The sequence below is a fragment of the Cynocephalus volans genome, chromosome 4 (genome assembly GCF_027409185.1).
Source record: "Cynocephalus volans isolate mCynVol1 chromosome 4, mCynVol1.pri, whole genome shotgun sequence".
Lineage (NCBI taxonomy): Eukaryota > Metazoa > Chordata > Mammalia > Dermoptera > Cynocephalidae > Cynocephalus > Cynocephalus volans.
In genome coordinates, this window is record NC_084463.1 from 21,903,470 (window position 1) to 21,918,430 (window position 14,961).

The 14,961-nt window shown below is 41.3% G+C and overlaps 1 protein-coding gene and 1 pseudogene across 3 annotated transcripts in view; both read left to right on the plus strand.

Annotated features, from left to right (window-relative positions):
- Positions 1-4,207: 4,207 nt before the first annotated feature.
- LOC134377248 (farnesyl pyrophosphate synthase-like) lies at positions 4,208-5,255 on the plus strand (annotated as a pseudogene).
- Positions 5,256-6,823: 1,568 nt separating this feature from the next.
- MSANTD2 (Myb/SANT DNA binding domain containing 2) overlaps positions 6,824-14,961 on the plus strand; it is a 29,772-nt gene continuing 21,634 nt past the window's right edge. For all 3 annotated transcript variants that reach the window (XM_063094510.1, XM_063094511.1, XM_063094512.1), the window contains exon 1: positions 6,824-7,399. In XM_063094510.1, coding sequence (XP_062950580.1) covers positions 6,890-7,399 — 510 coding nt within the window. In that variant the 5' untranslated portion in view covers positions 6,824-6,889. The remainder of the gene's footprint in view (positions 7,400-14,961) is intronic.

Sequence of the window (14,961 nt, forward strand, 5' to 3'; positions counted from 1 at the left end):
TGAATAATATTCCATTTACCTATTGAAGCGGATCTTTGTCACTTCCTGTTTTTGGTAATTATGAATAAAGCTGTTATAAACAATCATGCTGGTTTTTGTGTGGGCATGAACATGATTGTTGGATCATATGGTAAGACTATATTTAGCTCTGTAAGCAGCTCTACCGTTTGTGTTCCCACCAGCCAATGACTGAGAAGTCCTGTTGCTCCACATCCTCATCAGCATTTTGCATTATCAGTTCATTGTATATTTTGGATAAAAATCCTTAATCAGATATGTGGTTTGGTTTGCAAATATGTTCTCCCGGACTGTAGCTTGTATTTTCATTCTCCTAACAAGCCTACTATCCTTTTTTTTTGGTGGCTAGTCAGTATGGGAAATCCAAACCCTTGACTTTGGTGTTACAAGGCTGCACTCTAACCAACTAAGCTAACCAGCCAGCCCTGCCTGTTATTCTTGAGTAATAAAAATATTGGGAATGTCTCTCTAAGTTAATTCCTTTACTATACCATTTTTTATGTCAGAATAATATTTTAAGGAATGGATATAATGATGTTCATTAACCAGTCTCTTACTGCTGGCTTTATAGGTCAGTTCCAATTTTTGGTATTATAAAACAATGTAGTGACGAATAATCTTATAACTAAATGTTTGTGTGCAATCTTCTTTTCTCAGTATACATTTCTAGAAGTGGAATATCTGGATCAAGGGGTTTTATGTTTTTGAAGCTTTTGATATTTGTTAAAATTGTTTTATAGAAAATTTCTCCCAGTTTACATTCTTATTAGCAATGTAGGAGAGAGCACCTTCAATCTCTTGTCAAATAGGTATTATAAAATGCTTTAGAAATGGAAGTGGCTTTCTTTTTTCTTCTGAATATAAAAATAACTCATACTTATGCTATCATTTTGAATTATTTGCAAACTGAAAGGTTAAAAGTAGTATTTCATTATTTTAATTTGTATTTCTTTGATTGCTAACAAAGCTAAACATTTTATGAGGGAAAATATATTCTTTAGTCTCACTTAAGTGACATTATTCTAATATATACGTAATAAATCCTTGGTGAGAGTATTCATAAAACAGCATTTATTGAGCAATTATTCCAACATGGTATTTTGGTAGTTATTACGTAAACATGTGTAGAAGAATCAATCCCTAACTTCTAAGAAATCACAGTCCAAGAAAAATCAACCTCCAGTTAACAAACGTTTATTGAGTGCCTACTATCTTCCTGGAACTATTTTTTATAACAGCTTTATTGAAGTATAATTAACATACAATGAATCGTGCATATTTAAAGTTTTCAATTTGATAATTTCTAACATATGCATACACCTGTGAAACCATCTCCACAATCAAGATAAAATATCCATCACCCCCCAAAATTTCCTTGTACATCTTTATAATCTCTCACCTCCTGACTCTGACCCCTTTATACCCTCACCATTCTCAGGCAACCACTTCTTGCTATCATGAATTTGTATTTTCTAAAATTTTATGTTAATTGAATTATGCAATATATGCTCTTCTTTGGGGGGGTCTGACTTGTTTCATTCAGCATAATAATTTTGAGATTCATCATTGTTGCTGAATCAACAGTTCATTTCTTTTTATTGCTGGGTAGTATTCCATGGTATGGACACACCATAATTTGTTTATCCATTCACTTGCTGATTGACATTTGGATTGTTTCTAGTTTTTGACTATTACAAATAAGGCTGCAATAAATATTCATGTATGTCTTTGAATAGACATATGCTTCCATTTCTCTCGAGGAAATACCTAGAAATCTTATGATTGGGGTATATGGCAGGTGAGGTTTAACTTTTTAAAAAACTGCCAAAGTGTCTTCCAAAGTGGCTGAACCATTTTATACCATGAGCAATGTGTGAGAGGTCCAGTTGCTTCAAATCCTCACCAGTTAGTGTGGTGGTTCATCTTTTAAATATTAGACATTCTAATATGTATGTAGTGGTATTCTTATTTTGGTTTTAATTTGCATTTTCCCAATGACCAATAATATGCAGTATTTTTTCATGTTCTCATTTGCCATCTGTATAACTTCTTTGGTAAAATGTATGTTAAAATTTTTTGCTTGGGCTGAGCCCGTGGCGCACTCGGTAGAGTGCTGCGCTGGGAGCGCGGCGACGCTCCCGCCGCGGGTTCGGATCCCATATAGGAATGACCGGTGCACTCACTGGCTGAGTGCTGGTCACGAAAAAACGACAAAAAAAAAAAAAAAAAGTTTTTTGCTCATTTTTAAAATTGGGTCGCTTCCTTATTAGTGAGTTTTGAGAGTTCTGTGCATATTTTGGGTACAAGTACTTTATTATATATGTAATTTACAAATTTTTTTCCAAGTTTGTGCCTTGTCTTTTCATTCTCTTAACAGTATTTTTCAAAGAACAGAAAATTTATTAATTTTAATGAAGTCCAATTTTTCATTTTTTTTCTTCTATGAATTGTGTTTTTGGTGTCAGACCTAAAATATCTTTGCCTAACCCAAGAACACAAAGATTTTATACTACTTTTTCTTTGAGAAGTTTTATAGGTTTATGTTTTAAATTTAGGCCTAGTAATTTAGGTCTTAAATTTAGGCCTATTTTGAGTCATGTTTTATATACGATGCAAGAGATAGATCCAAGTTCAGATTTTGCATATGGATATCCAATTGTTCCAGCACCATTTGTTGAAAAGATTATCTTTTCTGCACTGAATTGCCTTTGCCCCTTGAGAACAATTGAGCACATTTGTGTGAGTCTATTTCTGGGACATAACCCTTCTGAGTACTCTATCTAATGCCCCATGCTCTGTGAAGTTTTCCAATTTGGCTGGTGGGAAGACGAATTATCCCCAGTCTGTATGAGTTCCAAGTATTCTTTCCTTTAATCCTTTCAGGTTATTCTTCCCCTGGCCTTGGGAATGTTTTGTCACACACAAGTGCTGATAAGTACTCATTTGAAGAGCTGACGGAGATCTTTTTCAGATCTCTGGGGTTCTGTGTACATCTCTTTTCATTTCCTTCTGGTGCTCAGCCCTGCAAACTCTACCAGCCTTGGCCATTTTGGACTCTCAGCTTTGTCTCTTCAATTTAGGGAGACCTCAGAATGCCTTTGGTGATCCTCCTTCCATGCCATGTTCTGGGAACTCTTTCCAGCCAGTAAGCTCAGGCAATTGTAGGGCTCACCTTGTTTCCCATCTCTAAGAGTCCTTCCTTGTCTGATGTCCTATGTCTTGAAAATTGGTGTTTTATATATTTTGTCTGGATTTCTAATTATTTACGATAGGACGGTATAAATATCTGGTCCCTGTTATTTCACCTTGATTGATGGGGAAAGCCTGCCTGGCACTATTCTAAGTGCTGGGTCTATTAGAAGTGAACAAAATAAAGTCCTTGGCTTCAAACAGCTTACATTCTAGAGGGGGAAGACAGACAATACATACATGAAAGAAAAATTAATACATATAAATAAATGATTTCTGAAAATAAGTGCTTTCAACAAAATAAAATGGTAATGGATAGAGTGGCAGTAAAGGTCTCTTTGGAGAGGTGACATTTGAAGAGATGAATTACCAGGAGACTGTCACTTCAAGAGCTTACATAAGCCTGGAGCTGCAAACTTGCCATGAGACATGTACTGTCAAGACCTTGAGAAATCAAGCAAGACATCAATAAAGCTATGCTGATTCCACCCCAAAGCAGAGCAAAATCCTGCAGGACCCTAAGATAATGTCAAGGACAAGAACAGAAGCCAAAGGGAGTCTTGGCAAGAATATGCACCGGGCCCCTTACACATCCTCCTTCCCTGCTGCTTTTCACTTTCCACATTCCATTCCCTTTACCCCTTCTTTAAAAACCTCTCAGTAAATATGAGTCTTTGAGATAGTTTTAGTCTGGACATTCTCCTTCAGGTTTACCGGAGAGATGGGTTAATCTACCATCTCCTTCAGGTTACTGGTCCTGAATAAAGCTGGCTTCCCTTATCACCAACATTTGACTTTTGAGACTTTTGTTTGGGTGGAAGGCAGCCAGACTAGAATTCAGTAACAAGATTTTGGCAAGCCAAGCCAGGGACTGAATACCCTGGGGTAACAGATTTTGGCAAGCCAAGCCAGGGTTTTGTTTGGGGCAGGCAACAGAACTAGGGTTCGGTAACAAACCAGGCACCATCCAAGAAGGAATTCGAATCCAGGAACACTTTGTTCCTCCCTCAGAATGAATGGAGACCAGAAATCAGACGTTTATGTCCAAGAAAAGCAGAATTTTCTCCAGCACTTCTCCCAGATTGTCAAGGTGCTGACTGAAGATGAGATGGATCACCTGGAGACAGGAGTTGCCATTGCCTGGCTCAAGGAGGTCCTGGAGTACAATGCCACTGGAGGCAAGTACCAGCAGGGTTTGACAGTGCTGGCAGCATTCCATGAGCTGGAGGAGCCAAGGAAACAGGGTTCTGATAGTCTCCAGCAGGCCCTGACTGTGGGTTGGTGTGTGGAACTGCTGCAAACTTTCTTCCTGGTGTCCCACAACATCATGTATTCATCCCTCACCTGCTGAGGGAAGATCTGCTGGTATCAGAAGTCAGGCATAGGTTTGGATGCCATCAACGATGCTTTGCTTTCGGAAACATGTATCTACCTCCTGCTGAAGTTCTACTGCCAGGAGCAGCCCTATTACCTGAACCTGATAGAGCTCTGGTCCTGCAGAGTTCCTATCAGACTGTGATTGGGCAGACCCTGAACCTTATCACAGCCCTCCAGGGCAATGTGGATGTCGGCAGATTCACTGAAAAGAGGTACAAATCTATTGTAAAGTACAAGACAGCTTTCTACTATTTCTACCTTCCTGTAGCTGCTGCCATGTACATGGCAGGCTAATGGGGAGAAAGAACATGCAAATGCCAAGAAGATCCTGCTGGTGATGGGAAAGTTCTTTCAGATTCAGGATGATTACCCTGACCTCTTTGGGGATCCCACTGTGACTGGCAAGATTGGCACTGACATCCAGGACAACAAATGCAGTTGGCTGGTGGTTCAGTGTCTGCAATGGTCCACTGTGGAACAGTGCCAGATCCACAGGATTACAGGCAGGAGGCTGAGAAGGTGGCCCAGGTGACGGCACTATACGAGGAACTGGACTCTGCAGTCTGTGTTCTTGCGGTATGAGGAAGACAATTACAACCACTTATGGGGCTCACTTGCCCCAGGCCATCTTCCTGGGGCTAGCACAGAAGATCTACAAGTGGAAAAAGTGACCTAGAGACTGCAAAGGCAGGGAGGGGAGGGATTATTCTGTAATCTTAAAAAACAAAACAACAACAACAAAACCAGGCACCATTCTAAGGACTTTAACTGTATTAACACATTTAATTCTCTCAACAGTGCTGTGTGGTCATCCTCATTTTCCAGATGAAGAAACCAAGGCACTGGGAGGTTGGTTAAGTAACTTGGCTGAGGTCATAGAAATGGAATTTGAGGCCAGGCATTCTGACTCTAGAATGTATATTCTTAACCACCTTTCTCTTAGAAAAAAAGGAAGAGGATAGCATAAATTCTGGAACTTCCTTAAGCTTCTTGATAGTGTTAACTTATAAACTATGGTGACATTTATATGACTTAGGAAGACAATTATCTCCTCCCCTACTTCGTACCTATTGCTTAATCTTTTGGCTTTCCAAAGAACCAGAGCCATTCTCTAGGGTGATTCTCAGAGTTAAAAATGTGGCTGACCTCAACTTTTTTTAAACAACATATGTTTGCTATTTTTAAAAATATTGCATAGTTTATTCACATTCATTGGTCAGCCTCCTCAGTTACAAGTGTGATTTGAAAAAAAGAAACTGCGCGGAGTTTTAAGTTAATGATCTACGATAAAAGATTTTCAGCTTTGAAGCATATGGAAATACCTTACAGCTAGCTACGTACTGGATTTGGTGTGCTACTGTTCATTAAGTTCCAGAACTATATAGAAAGTTCGGGAGTGACTAATGCACTAATTTATTAACAGTGGTCACACAAGAGCTGTCATAATTGGCAGTTTTCTTTTTAATCTTCTTACACTCCAGAGTGTGAAAAACTGGGAAAACTAGGCAACTTCCAAATCAGGGAGGATGGAGAATGGTATTGGAAACTAACTTTTCTGCTGGGCTCATGAGTTCTTACATGTTCGAGCCATAGCCAAACTGTACAAACGCCGTAAAGACATCTAATTCTTCTACGAAAGGCCACACCGACGCACACTAACTGGAAAACAGGAATCAGAAAGTTGCTGTTCTTCACGTAATGGGCTTGGGTTTCTTAAAAAGCTACAGCGTACGAACTCTACCTTGGTCCATAACTGCTTTTTAAAGCCTCCCCCAGAACTGCTGTCCCTTCAGCCTCGGCGCCTTCCCGGATACACCCTCCGTAGCCTTCCCTCGTCTCCACCCTGGACGCCACCCTCTGCACCTCGAGGCCAGTTGAGAGGGAAGAGAGGAACCGGGAGGGAAACAGGGAAGAGAGAGTGAAATGGTCAATTCCTCCTTAACTCCGGGCCCCCTCGCGGGCCTCACCCCTCCTCCCGTGGGCTGAGATTGGAGAGGAAGTGGGAAGGCTCCAATCTGTTCCTCACTCCAGCGCCCTCATGCCCCCACCCTTCTCCTCAGCTCGGGGCTTCGGTGCGCCTCGTTCCCGCCCCTCGCCCCGGGAGAGGAGCGGGCGGCGCGGGAGGGCTCGCGGAGAAAGGCCGGGAGGAACCGACGGCCTCCGCCCGGCAGCTGCATCCTCCGCAGCTGGGGCTTGCAGCCTCCCGACAGCCGGCGAGCCAGGCCCGAGGGCAGCCCCGGAGACCGCGGCGGCCGGATGCGCGGGCACGTCACTTCCGGGCGGTGTAGCGGCGGCCGCTTGGAAGATGGCTGCGCCCTGTGGCTCGGAGCTGCCCGCCAACTCGCCGCTAAAAATCCCGAAGATGGAGGTGCTCTCCCCGGCTTCTCCTGGTGGCCTGAGCGACGGAAATCCATCGCTGTCCGACCCTTCCACACCTCGGGGTGCCTCCCCACTCGGGCCGGGCAGTGCGGCGGGCTCGGGGGCAGCGGCGTCCGGGGGTCTCGGGCTGGGGCTGGGGGGCCGCAGCGCCGCCTCGTCCTCGGTCTCCTTCTCCCCTGGTGGCGGCGGTGGCGGGGCTGCGGCAGCCGCCGCCGCCGCCTGCCGGGGCATGTCGTGGACGCCGGCCGAGACGAACGCGCTCATCGCAGTGTGGGGCAACGAGCGGCTGGTGGAGGCGCGGTACCAGCAGCTGGAGGGAGCCGGCACGGTGTTCGGCAGCAAGGCCCCCGGGCCAGCCATGTACGAGCGCGTGTCCCGGGCCCTGGCCGAGCTGGGCTACGAGCGGACCCCGTCCCAGTGCCGGGAGCGCATCAAGGTAACCGGCCGCCCGGCTTGGGGCAGCGAACCAAAGGCAGAGAGAAGGCGGGGAAGCGGGCCTCGGGGGCGGGGGCCGGTCCGAGCGCGGGGCTCCCCTCCGGGGCCCGGTGGGCGATTCGCATCTCCTCCGTCTTTTTCTTCTCTCCCTGGGAAGGGGGCTTTTTTCCAGATGGCCGCCAGCCCGTAGGTTTCCTGAGTTTGAAGTTGGGCGTGCCTGCCGCCGCCCCTCTTTCTTGCCAATTGAGGATGTTCCTGCGCTCTGAAGTTGGTAGTTTCTCATTGTGCGCCGTGCGGCAGTCCCAGTGCCCCTGGCGCCTCCAGCCCCCACCGCCGGGGCCCCTTGCTTTGTTCCAGGTGGAGGGGCTTCCAGGCTGAGGCTTACCGGCCGGGGCGAGATTGAGGAAGGGCAGAAGGGGGGCCGTTGAGCCCCCAGTTTCGGAATTTTTAATAAGTGACGGTGGCAGAGCCATAGAAAAAGCGACTGGCTTTTGTGTCAGTCGTTTTGCTTCTAACTTGAGCTGCGAGGGACGAGTAAGATTCTTTAGAGAGTTGGAAAGACTTGATTGTAGCCAGATTGTGTATTATCGTGGGAACCATGAAAGTTAGCCTGACCGAGAGTTGGTCTGGAATTTGGATTGTTGGATGCCTCCAGAGTTAGGTTGGCTTGAGTCCCTGCTGTTTCTCTGACGAAGCTCCTTCGTGAAAGCCAGTTTTTCCCTGCAGTTGTAGTTACTGTGCCGGATGTGGTGACAAGTAAAACTCTCAGTATGCATCTGGCCAACCTGTGTATCTGCATGATTAAATGCAGAGGCTTAATTTGGGCTAGGAATTTTACCACCAGCCGCGCTATCATTTTGCTGTTTTTACTGACTTTTATCTAGGCATTCGTATTGGCAGATGTGGAGTTGTATTTTAGTTAAGCTCTATTCCTCATCGTAGTGTCTGCTGAAAGATTCGGGTAGGATTCTCCCAGTTTTCATTGAACTACTTCTACTTAGTCACAGAATCTGTGTACTTCTTTTTTGGTAGGGCTGTCACTTTTTCTGGGAACTTCTTGGAGGGTAAAAATCGTAAGTAAGAATAATGACACTAAAAAAATAATCAGAAAACCCAGTAGGAACAATCATAAGTAAGAGTCATCACACTAAAGAAGGGAGAATTTCACCAGAGTTCATGAGGTCTTGGATGAAGTGCTGTTGTTCGTTTGGGGACGTTGTTGCTTAGAAAAGATGGTCCAGAAATTAAGATATTTCAAATCTACTAATGGTTGTTCAGGAATTTGGTGCCTGTTACCCAATTACAAAATCAAATTACTGTATCTGATAACACACACCTCTGGGACTTCTTAAGCGCGTCCTGCCCCGCTTCTTGCCCCAACCCCTTTTTAAACAAGGATGTCGATAAAGTAGTAGCTAATAGACAAGAAACAGCTACCGCTCTCTGAGTCTCATTCATTATGCTGAGTCTCATCATTTAAGGTCATTTGCACCGTCCTGGTTAGCTTCTATCCATGAACTTTTCTTGAGTTTAGAGGTGCATTTTAGGCATTTGTAACTGTTTTAGCTTGATTGATTATTAATCCATAGACACTTGCCAACCGAAGGGAAGAAGTGTTGTACTATATCAAAACATCGCTCCATAAAATTATTTATCAAACGACCAGGGAATATCTAGTTAGGTTGCTTCATTGACCAGATATGAGAAGGATAACCAAAAGCAGGGAAAGGAGATCAAGCTTCTCTGAAGAATTTTAAAAAGGATCACTTTACCTGTTTCCAGACAGGTGAGACCAAATTGACCTCAAGCTCTTAGAATATTTTGAGAATATGAAGCTGATGATGAGTTCTCTGATAACAAGGAGGGCAGGTAACTTTTGTTTTTTTAAAGTGCCCTACTCTTTGATTTCAATCAGGGAACCCAGACTTCTTCATTAATAATGTTGATCTTTCCTGTCATAATTATAAGCTCTTTGAGGACAAGGTTCTGTTCTCTCTACTCAACGGCTGTACTAGTTTATAATAGGCACTGAATACATGTTTATTAAAGTCAACAGATAAAGACTAAAAAGAGAATTTTGGAAAGTATAAAATCTACAGCAGTGTTATTCAAACTTTCACTCAAAAACAAACTTGGAACCCAATTTGAAAAATACTGCATTAAAAACTAAGCTCTGTTCCTTTAGGAGACTTAGTGTGAATGTAATCTTAAGCACAGACACAAATGTGGTCACTGAAATCATAGCCTTACACAATTATAAGGTGAGTGTCCAAGTATCCCAGATTATGCTTATGGAAATAAAAATACAACCTTAAATTCTCAGAAGATCTTAAAACTATGAAAACAAATTCTTAGATCTCAATTTCAGAAATGCCCATTTAGACTAGGTAATTCAAAAATCTCTTTTCACTTTATTGTGTTTATGTGAACTGCCAAAAGAAATTTAGTAATACTTTTTTCTTTAGATTCTACAAAATAGTAACAGTAGTTCAGTAAGCTGTGGAAAAGGAGGGACTTCTTGTATGTACTGATGTAGCTCACTTAAATGTGAACTCAGTGTCAGAGGTTCACAGAGAAGGAAGGACTTGTGAGTCAATTATATTTCTGTTATAATATATTTGAAATTTCTATTAAAAATTTAATTATGAAAAATTAGTAAATAATTTCTTATAAGTTTGAAAGGAAGAGACATATAGTAACTTCAGTTTTGCCATACAGACGTTCCTTTGATCAGATAGTTTCAACATGTTCACATAGCAGTCTTTATCTCATGACGACGTCTGCAAGTATCAGAAAACGGAGTCCTATCCCAACTTCTTCTCTGACCACCTTCCTGAGGAACCTTAAAGCACATCACTTACTTTCTCTGGAATGCACCTCAGCCTTCTTATCTATGCAATAAACATATTAAAATTGTAAATATTGAAGTTGAATTGATAACTCTTGGATTTTGATACTAAAGTTCTACTTTTTAATACTACTCAAATGAATATATTTCTAAGCACACAAAATTTTACCTAAAGGCAGATATAAAGATTTGTTTATTACTACAAAGAGTTTCATTTTGATGTCTGTCATGTTATTGGTATTTGTTCTATCATTTGGATAAAATGGATGTGTTCGAGATTGCCTTACTACACAAATTGTTGTTTATTCTGAAGTTTTGTTGCTTTTTTGTTTGTTTGCCAGAAGAAAATTTGTCTGCTAACAATTCCAGCCTAATTTTGGAGTCAGATAAACTAATATAGGGTTCTTTTTTGTCTAGTCATTGCATGATTTTTCTTTTTTTCTATAGGCCTTTTCTTCATATCTCCATTCACCAAATACTTGAGTGCTTACTGTGTGCAGGGCTGTCTGCTAGGTGTTAGAATGAATAAAAGAACTGTAGTATACAGTTCCTACAGTCCAAAGAGCTTACAATCCATCTGAAGCTTGTATACACACATTAAAGAATTAAAAAGCTGTCCAAGACAACACAAGGGATAGTATGCAAGGCAGTACTTGATTAAGTATCATATGACTAAAGCAGACTATAAGTTTGATGACTTCAGAGGAGGGAACGATCTCATCACTGTCCGTATTCTAGTAGTTGAAAGATCTATCTAGGTTTGGAATTCATGAAAGCATTCACTTCTCAACCAGATGCTGTATTCACACTTCAGTCAGTTGATCTGATGCACTGCAAAACTCATTCTCAGGTCCCATATTTTTGGTGTTCTCCAAAAATGCTTCTTGCAGGTTGGCATTTTGTCTTTAAGACAGGTGTGTACTTCATCCTTAAGATGAAATGCAAGGTGATTATATGCAACCTAAAAAACTTGTCTTTGCTAGATTAGTGCTGGTTGCTCATCAGACAGATTTAAAAGTGATAAGGAGTCTTTTCACTAGCAAATGAAATGATTAATTTTCTAGGGGCGTTATTTAGATTTATTCATCAATAGTTGTCATCTTTGGAACCAATTTTGTACTTAAGCACACAAATTGCAGTATCATATATTTGGTCCTTAATTTAAGCTATCAAGCCTTGCAATTATTTGTTTGTGATAACCAATAAGGCACAGATAACTTGGAGCCCGAAGATAACTTTTTCCCTGTGTAAGCACTTTAATAGACTCTGCCCATCGCTGAGGATTTTTCTTTGGTGTTTGCAAATAAGATTTCTGCATTATCATTGAAAGATTTCCAAGAAATTTGGCAAGCCACTCAAATAGTTCATAAGAAAAATTTAGTCATATTTATTTCATATCATTTTTTACATATTCAGCTTCTGTTGTTCCCATCCCACTGTCACCTGAAACCTTGTACATTCCAGTTTGCTTGTCCGCTTGTGAATCTGACAGAGGCTTGAGGTGTATCTTAAAAGAATAGGCCTTGACTACTGACCATATACTTATATTTAAGCTTTCAATTTGTATCTAATAAGCATGTGTTAAAACTGAATAAATGAGATTTTGATTTATTTCCTGACATTTCTGGAATCTAGTAAAGAGTGGAGTTAATATTCTGGATACTTCATTAAAAGGATATGTAAAAGGAAAAAAGAATTTAGAAAGCATGTAGTACAGATAGTGCTGTTCAGTAAACCTTTGTGATGATGGAAATGTTCAATATCCACCTCAGTTCGGTATGATAGCTACTAGTCACATGTGGCTATCGGGCCCTTGAAATGTGGCTAGTATGCCTGAAGAATGGAATTTTTAATTATGTTTAATTTTAATTAATTAAATTCTAAACTATAAACATGTGGCTAGTAGCTACCGTATTGAACAGTGTAAGGTCAAAAGTTATTATTCATAGTGTTAAAGTAGTCTTTATTTTATAAAAGGATTCTCTTGGCCATATACTCAAACCTCTAGGGGGAGCTCAGAGTTCCTTTTTGCCACTTTACCCCTGTGTAAGAATCTTAATAAAAGTCAAGAAAAATGGTTCACCATTCTAGGAGGTGGAGCTTTTAGTGCAAGGAGTAAAAAACATTATAACCTCAACTGGCTGGGGCAAACAGTGCATAATCTTGGTTCTCTAAACAGCGCTGTCCAATGGAACTTTGTGATAAGAAAGTGTTCTGTATGGGTACTGTTCAATATGGTAGCCACTAGCCACAGGTAGCTATTGAGGACTTGAACTGTGGCTGGAGTGACTATGAAACTGAATTTTTAATTTTATTTAATTTTAATTAATTTATATTTAGATAGCCACACATGGCTAGTGGCTGTTGTGTTGGTCAGAACAACACTGGAATAATGGTATTCAGACTTTTTGCTTATGTACTCCCAAAAGAGTTTTGAAATCCATGTACTCCCCTTGAACATTTATAAGGAGACATTAAAATTTTCATCATGTGTTTGAAAGTTTATAGGAAGATAATAGAGTATAGAAAGTATTAAACCTACTATGAGATGAATAAGATGAAGATTGGCTATAAAATGTATTGAATAATGTACTCTAGATCTGAAAAATCCATGTAGAATTCTTATCAAAAGGGTGGGTTTTAATCAAATGTATCTTGAAAATGTTGGTGATTAGTAAATATTCTAGTTACATTTAAAAGAAACTATCACTAACATATATTGCTTTGGTCTTTCTAAATTCAGGGCCCAAGCTTCATACCTTAAAAAGTATACATAAGACTGGAAATAACAGAAATCCCTAATGTTTTAAGGTACTTTGATCAGTCATTAAAGAAGGCGTATGGCTATCCCAGTTAAAGACACTGACCATCTTTTTGGTATCTTTCTTGGCTGATGTAGTGGGACTGGGCACTGTCCTTAGCAAGCCCAGAGGAAAACAGGGAAGAGTTGCAGGGGAAGGTGTGGAGCTTTACTCTTGGCCAAAGTCCAGGCATCTGGGGGGATTTGGATATCTTGCCCATTCCCTTTCATCAAACTCAACTGACAGATTCATCACAGGGTTTCTTTAAATACTAAGGACTGAAATAAGGACTTTATTTTTTTTGTTATTTACCCACAAATATTTGAGTGCCTACTGTGGTAGGCCCTAGAAATACAGCAGTGTACCATTTACCTTCAAGGTGTCTGCCTTCCAATAAAGGAGTCAGATGACTAAAGAACCAATTACAATAGTGTGAACAAGGTCTTTCGTGTCATGTTCATGTTAAGCTCATGGTGCCGCAGGAGCACATGGCATCCTAAGTGTTCAGAAGTGGGACTTAATTGGGCAGAGGGGAATAGAGGTAGTTGAGTAGTTGGTGTAAAAGCTCAGACGTAGCATAACGTTGAATAGTGCAAACTGCAAATATGGTAAGATAGATTTATCTAAGAGTCCCAAACTAGAGGAATCCAAATAATGAAATTGTTCCAAAAATTTTTAAGTGATCGTCTATTTAAAGAGTCATGTCTTGGGAGAGTGCGGTGCTGATAAAGAGTCATGTCTTTTAAATGAAGAACAGTTTGCCATAGTGCATGGCACAGGATAAAGGTGTGATTTAGGAGTTATGAATGATAGATTGGTGGTTTCATAAAGAATGATGTAAAAGGGTGGAGCTGATCATTTGGGGATGACATTATAATGGACATACCAATTCTAGGTAATTTACATGTTTTGATGAGTAATAACTTTTTTATAGCATTGAACTGCAGTTGTGCAAATATCATTATGTATATCAATCCTTAATTTGTATACTGGAAAGGAACATTGACACAATGCATCGTTTTTTGACCACAACCCTGAAGAAGAAATATATTTTACCCTAGGGTTCAGTACTTACATAATACAACACATGTATAACTGAAACAAATGTTATAGAATAATAATGATTATAGCTAACATATTATTATATTATGTAGATTATGTAGCATTTACTATGTGCCATGCTCTGTTCAAATATTCTATTTGAACGCAGACAATCTGGCTTCAGACTCTCTTTAGTAACAGTTACACAGCACATGAAAGCACCTAACATAGTGCCTGCACCTGGGAGGCCTGTGGTACCTCTCTCTCCCCTTCCCTGGCCACAGCCTCAGTTGTTTCCAGAAATTCCTTCATCTAAAACTGGTGCAAAGAAAATCTGCGGGGATGGGGTTTATCCCTAGCGGGCTTACTTCTTGGGGATTGGCAGCTCAGGCTCACGTTGGTCGTCGCCACAAGGTGCGTGGCCAGGAGATGGCAGGATGGAGGAGCCGGAAGAACTGGGGAAGGGAGACAGATTAAAACACATACCTGAGGGACCCACAGATTTCTCCCCCTCCCCATACCCTTTTGCCATTCCACTGGCCCCTCTTCCAACCCTTATACTCAGCCATTTGGGAGAGAGACCTGCCTGACCCCCCTGGGGGTAGGGGCGTGGGGAGGGATCCAGAAGTGCATGCTTCTCACTCACCCAGCACATTGAGTTCTAAAGTTTTGCTGCTGAGGCCTCTGTGTATTCCTTGACCATCTTGCACATTCCCAAATACCCATAGGAGACAAAATCTTCCTCCTGGAGGTCCTGCAGCAACAGTGACACATTCTTAGAGGGCATGGGGTACAGCAGGGATGCTCCAGATTTGCTTGATATGACCCCACTGATGTAGGCCAACACCTGGTGTGGGGCATAACACCTGTCCA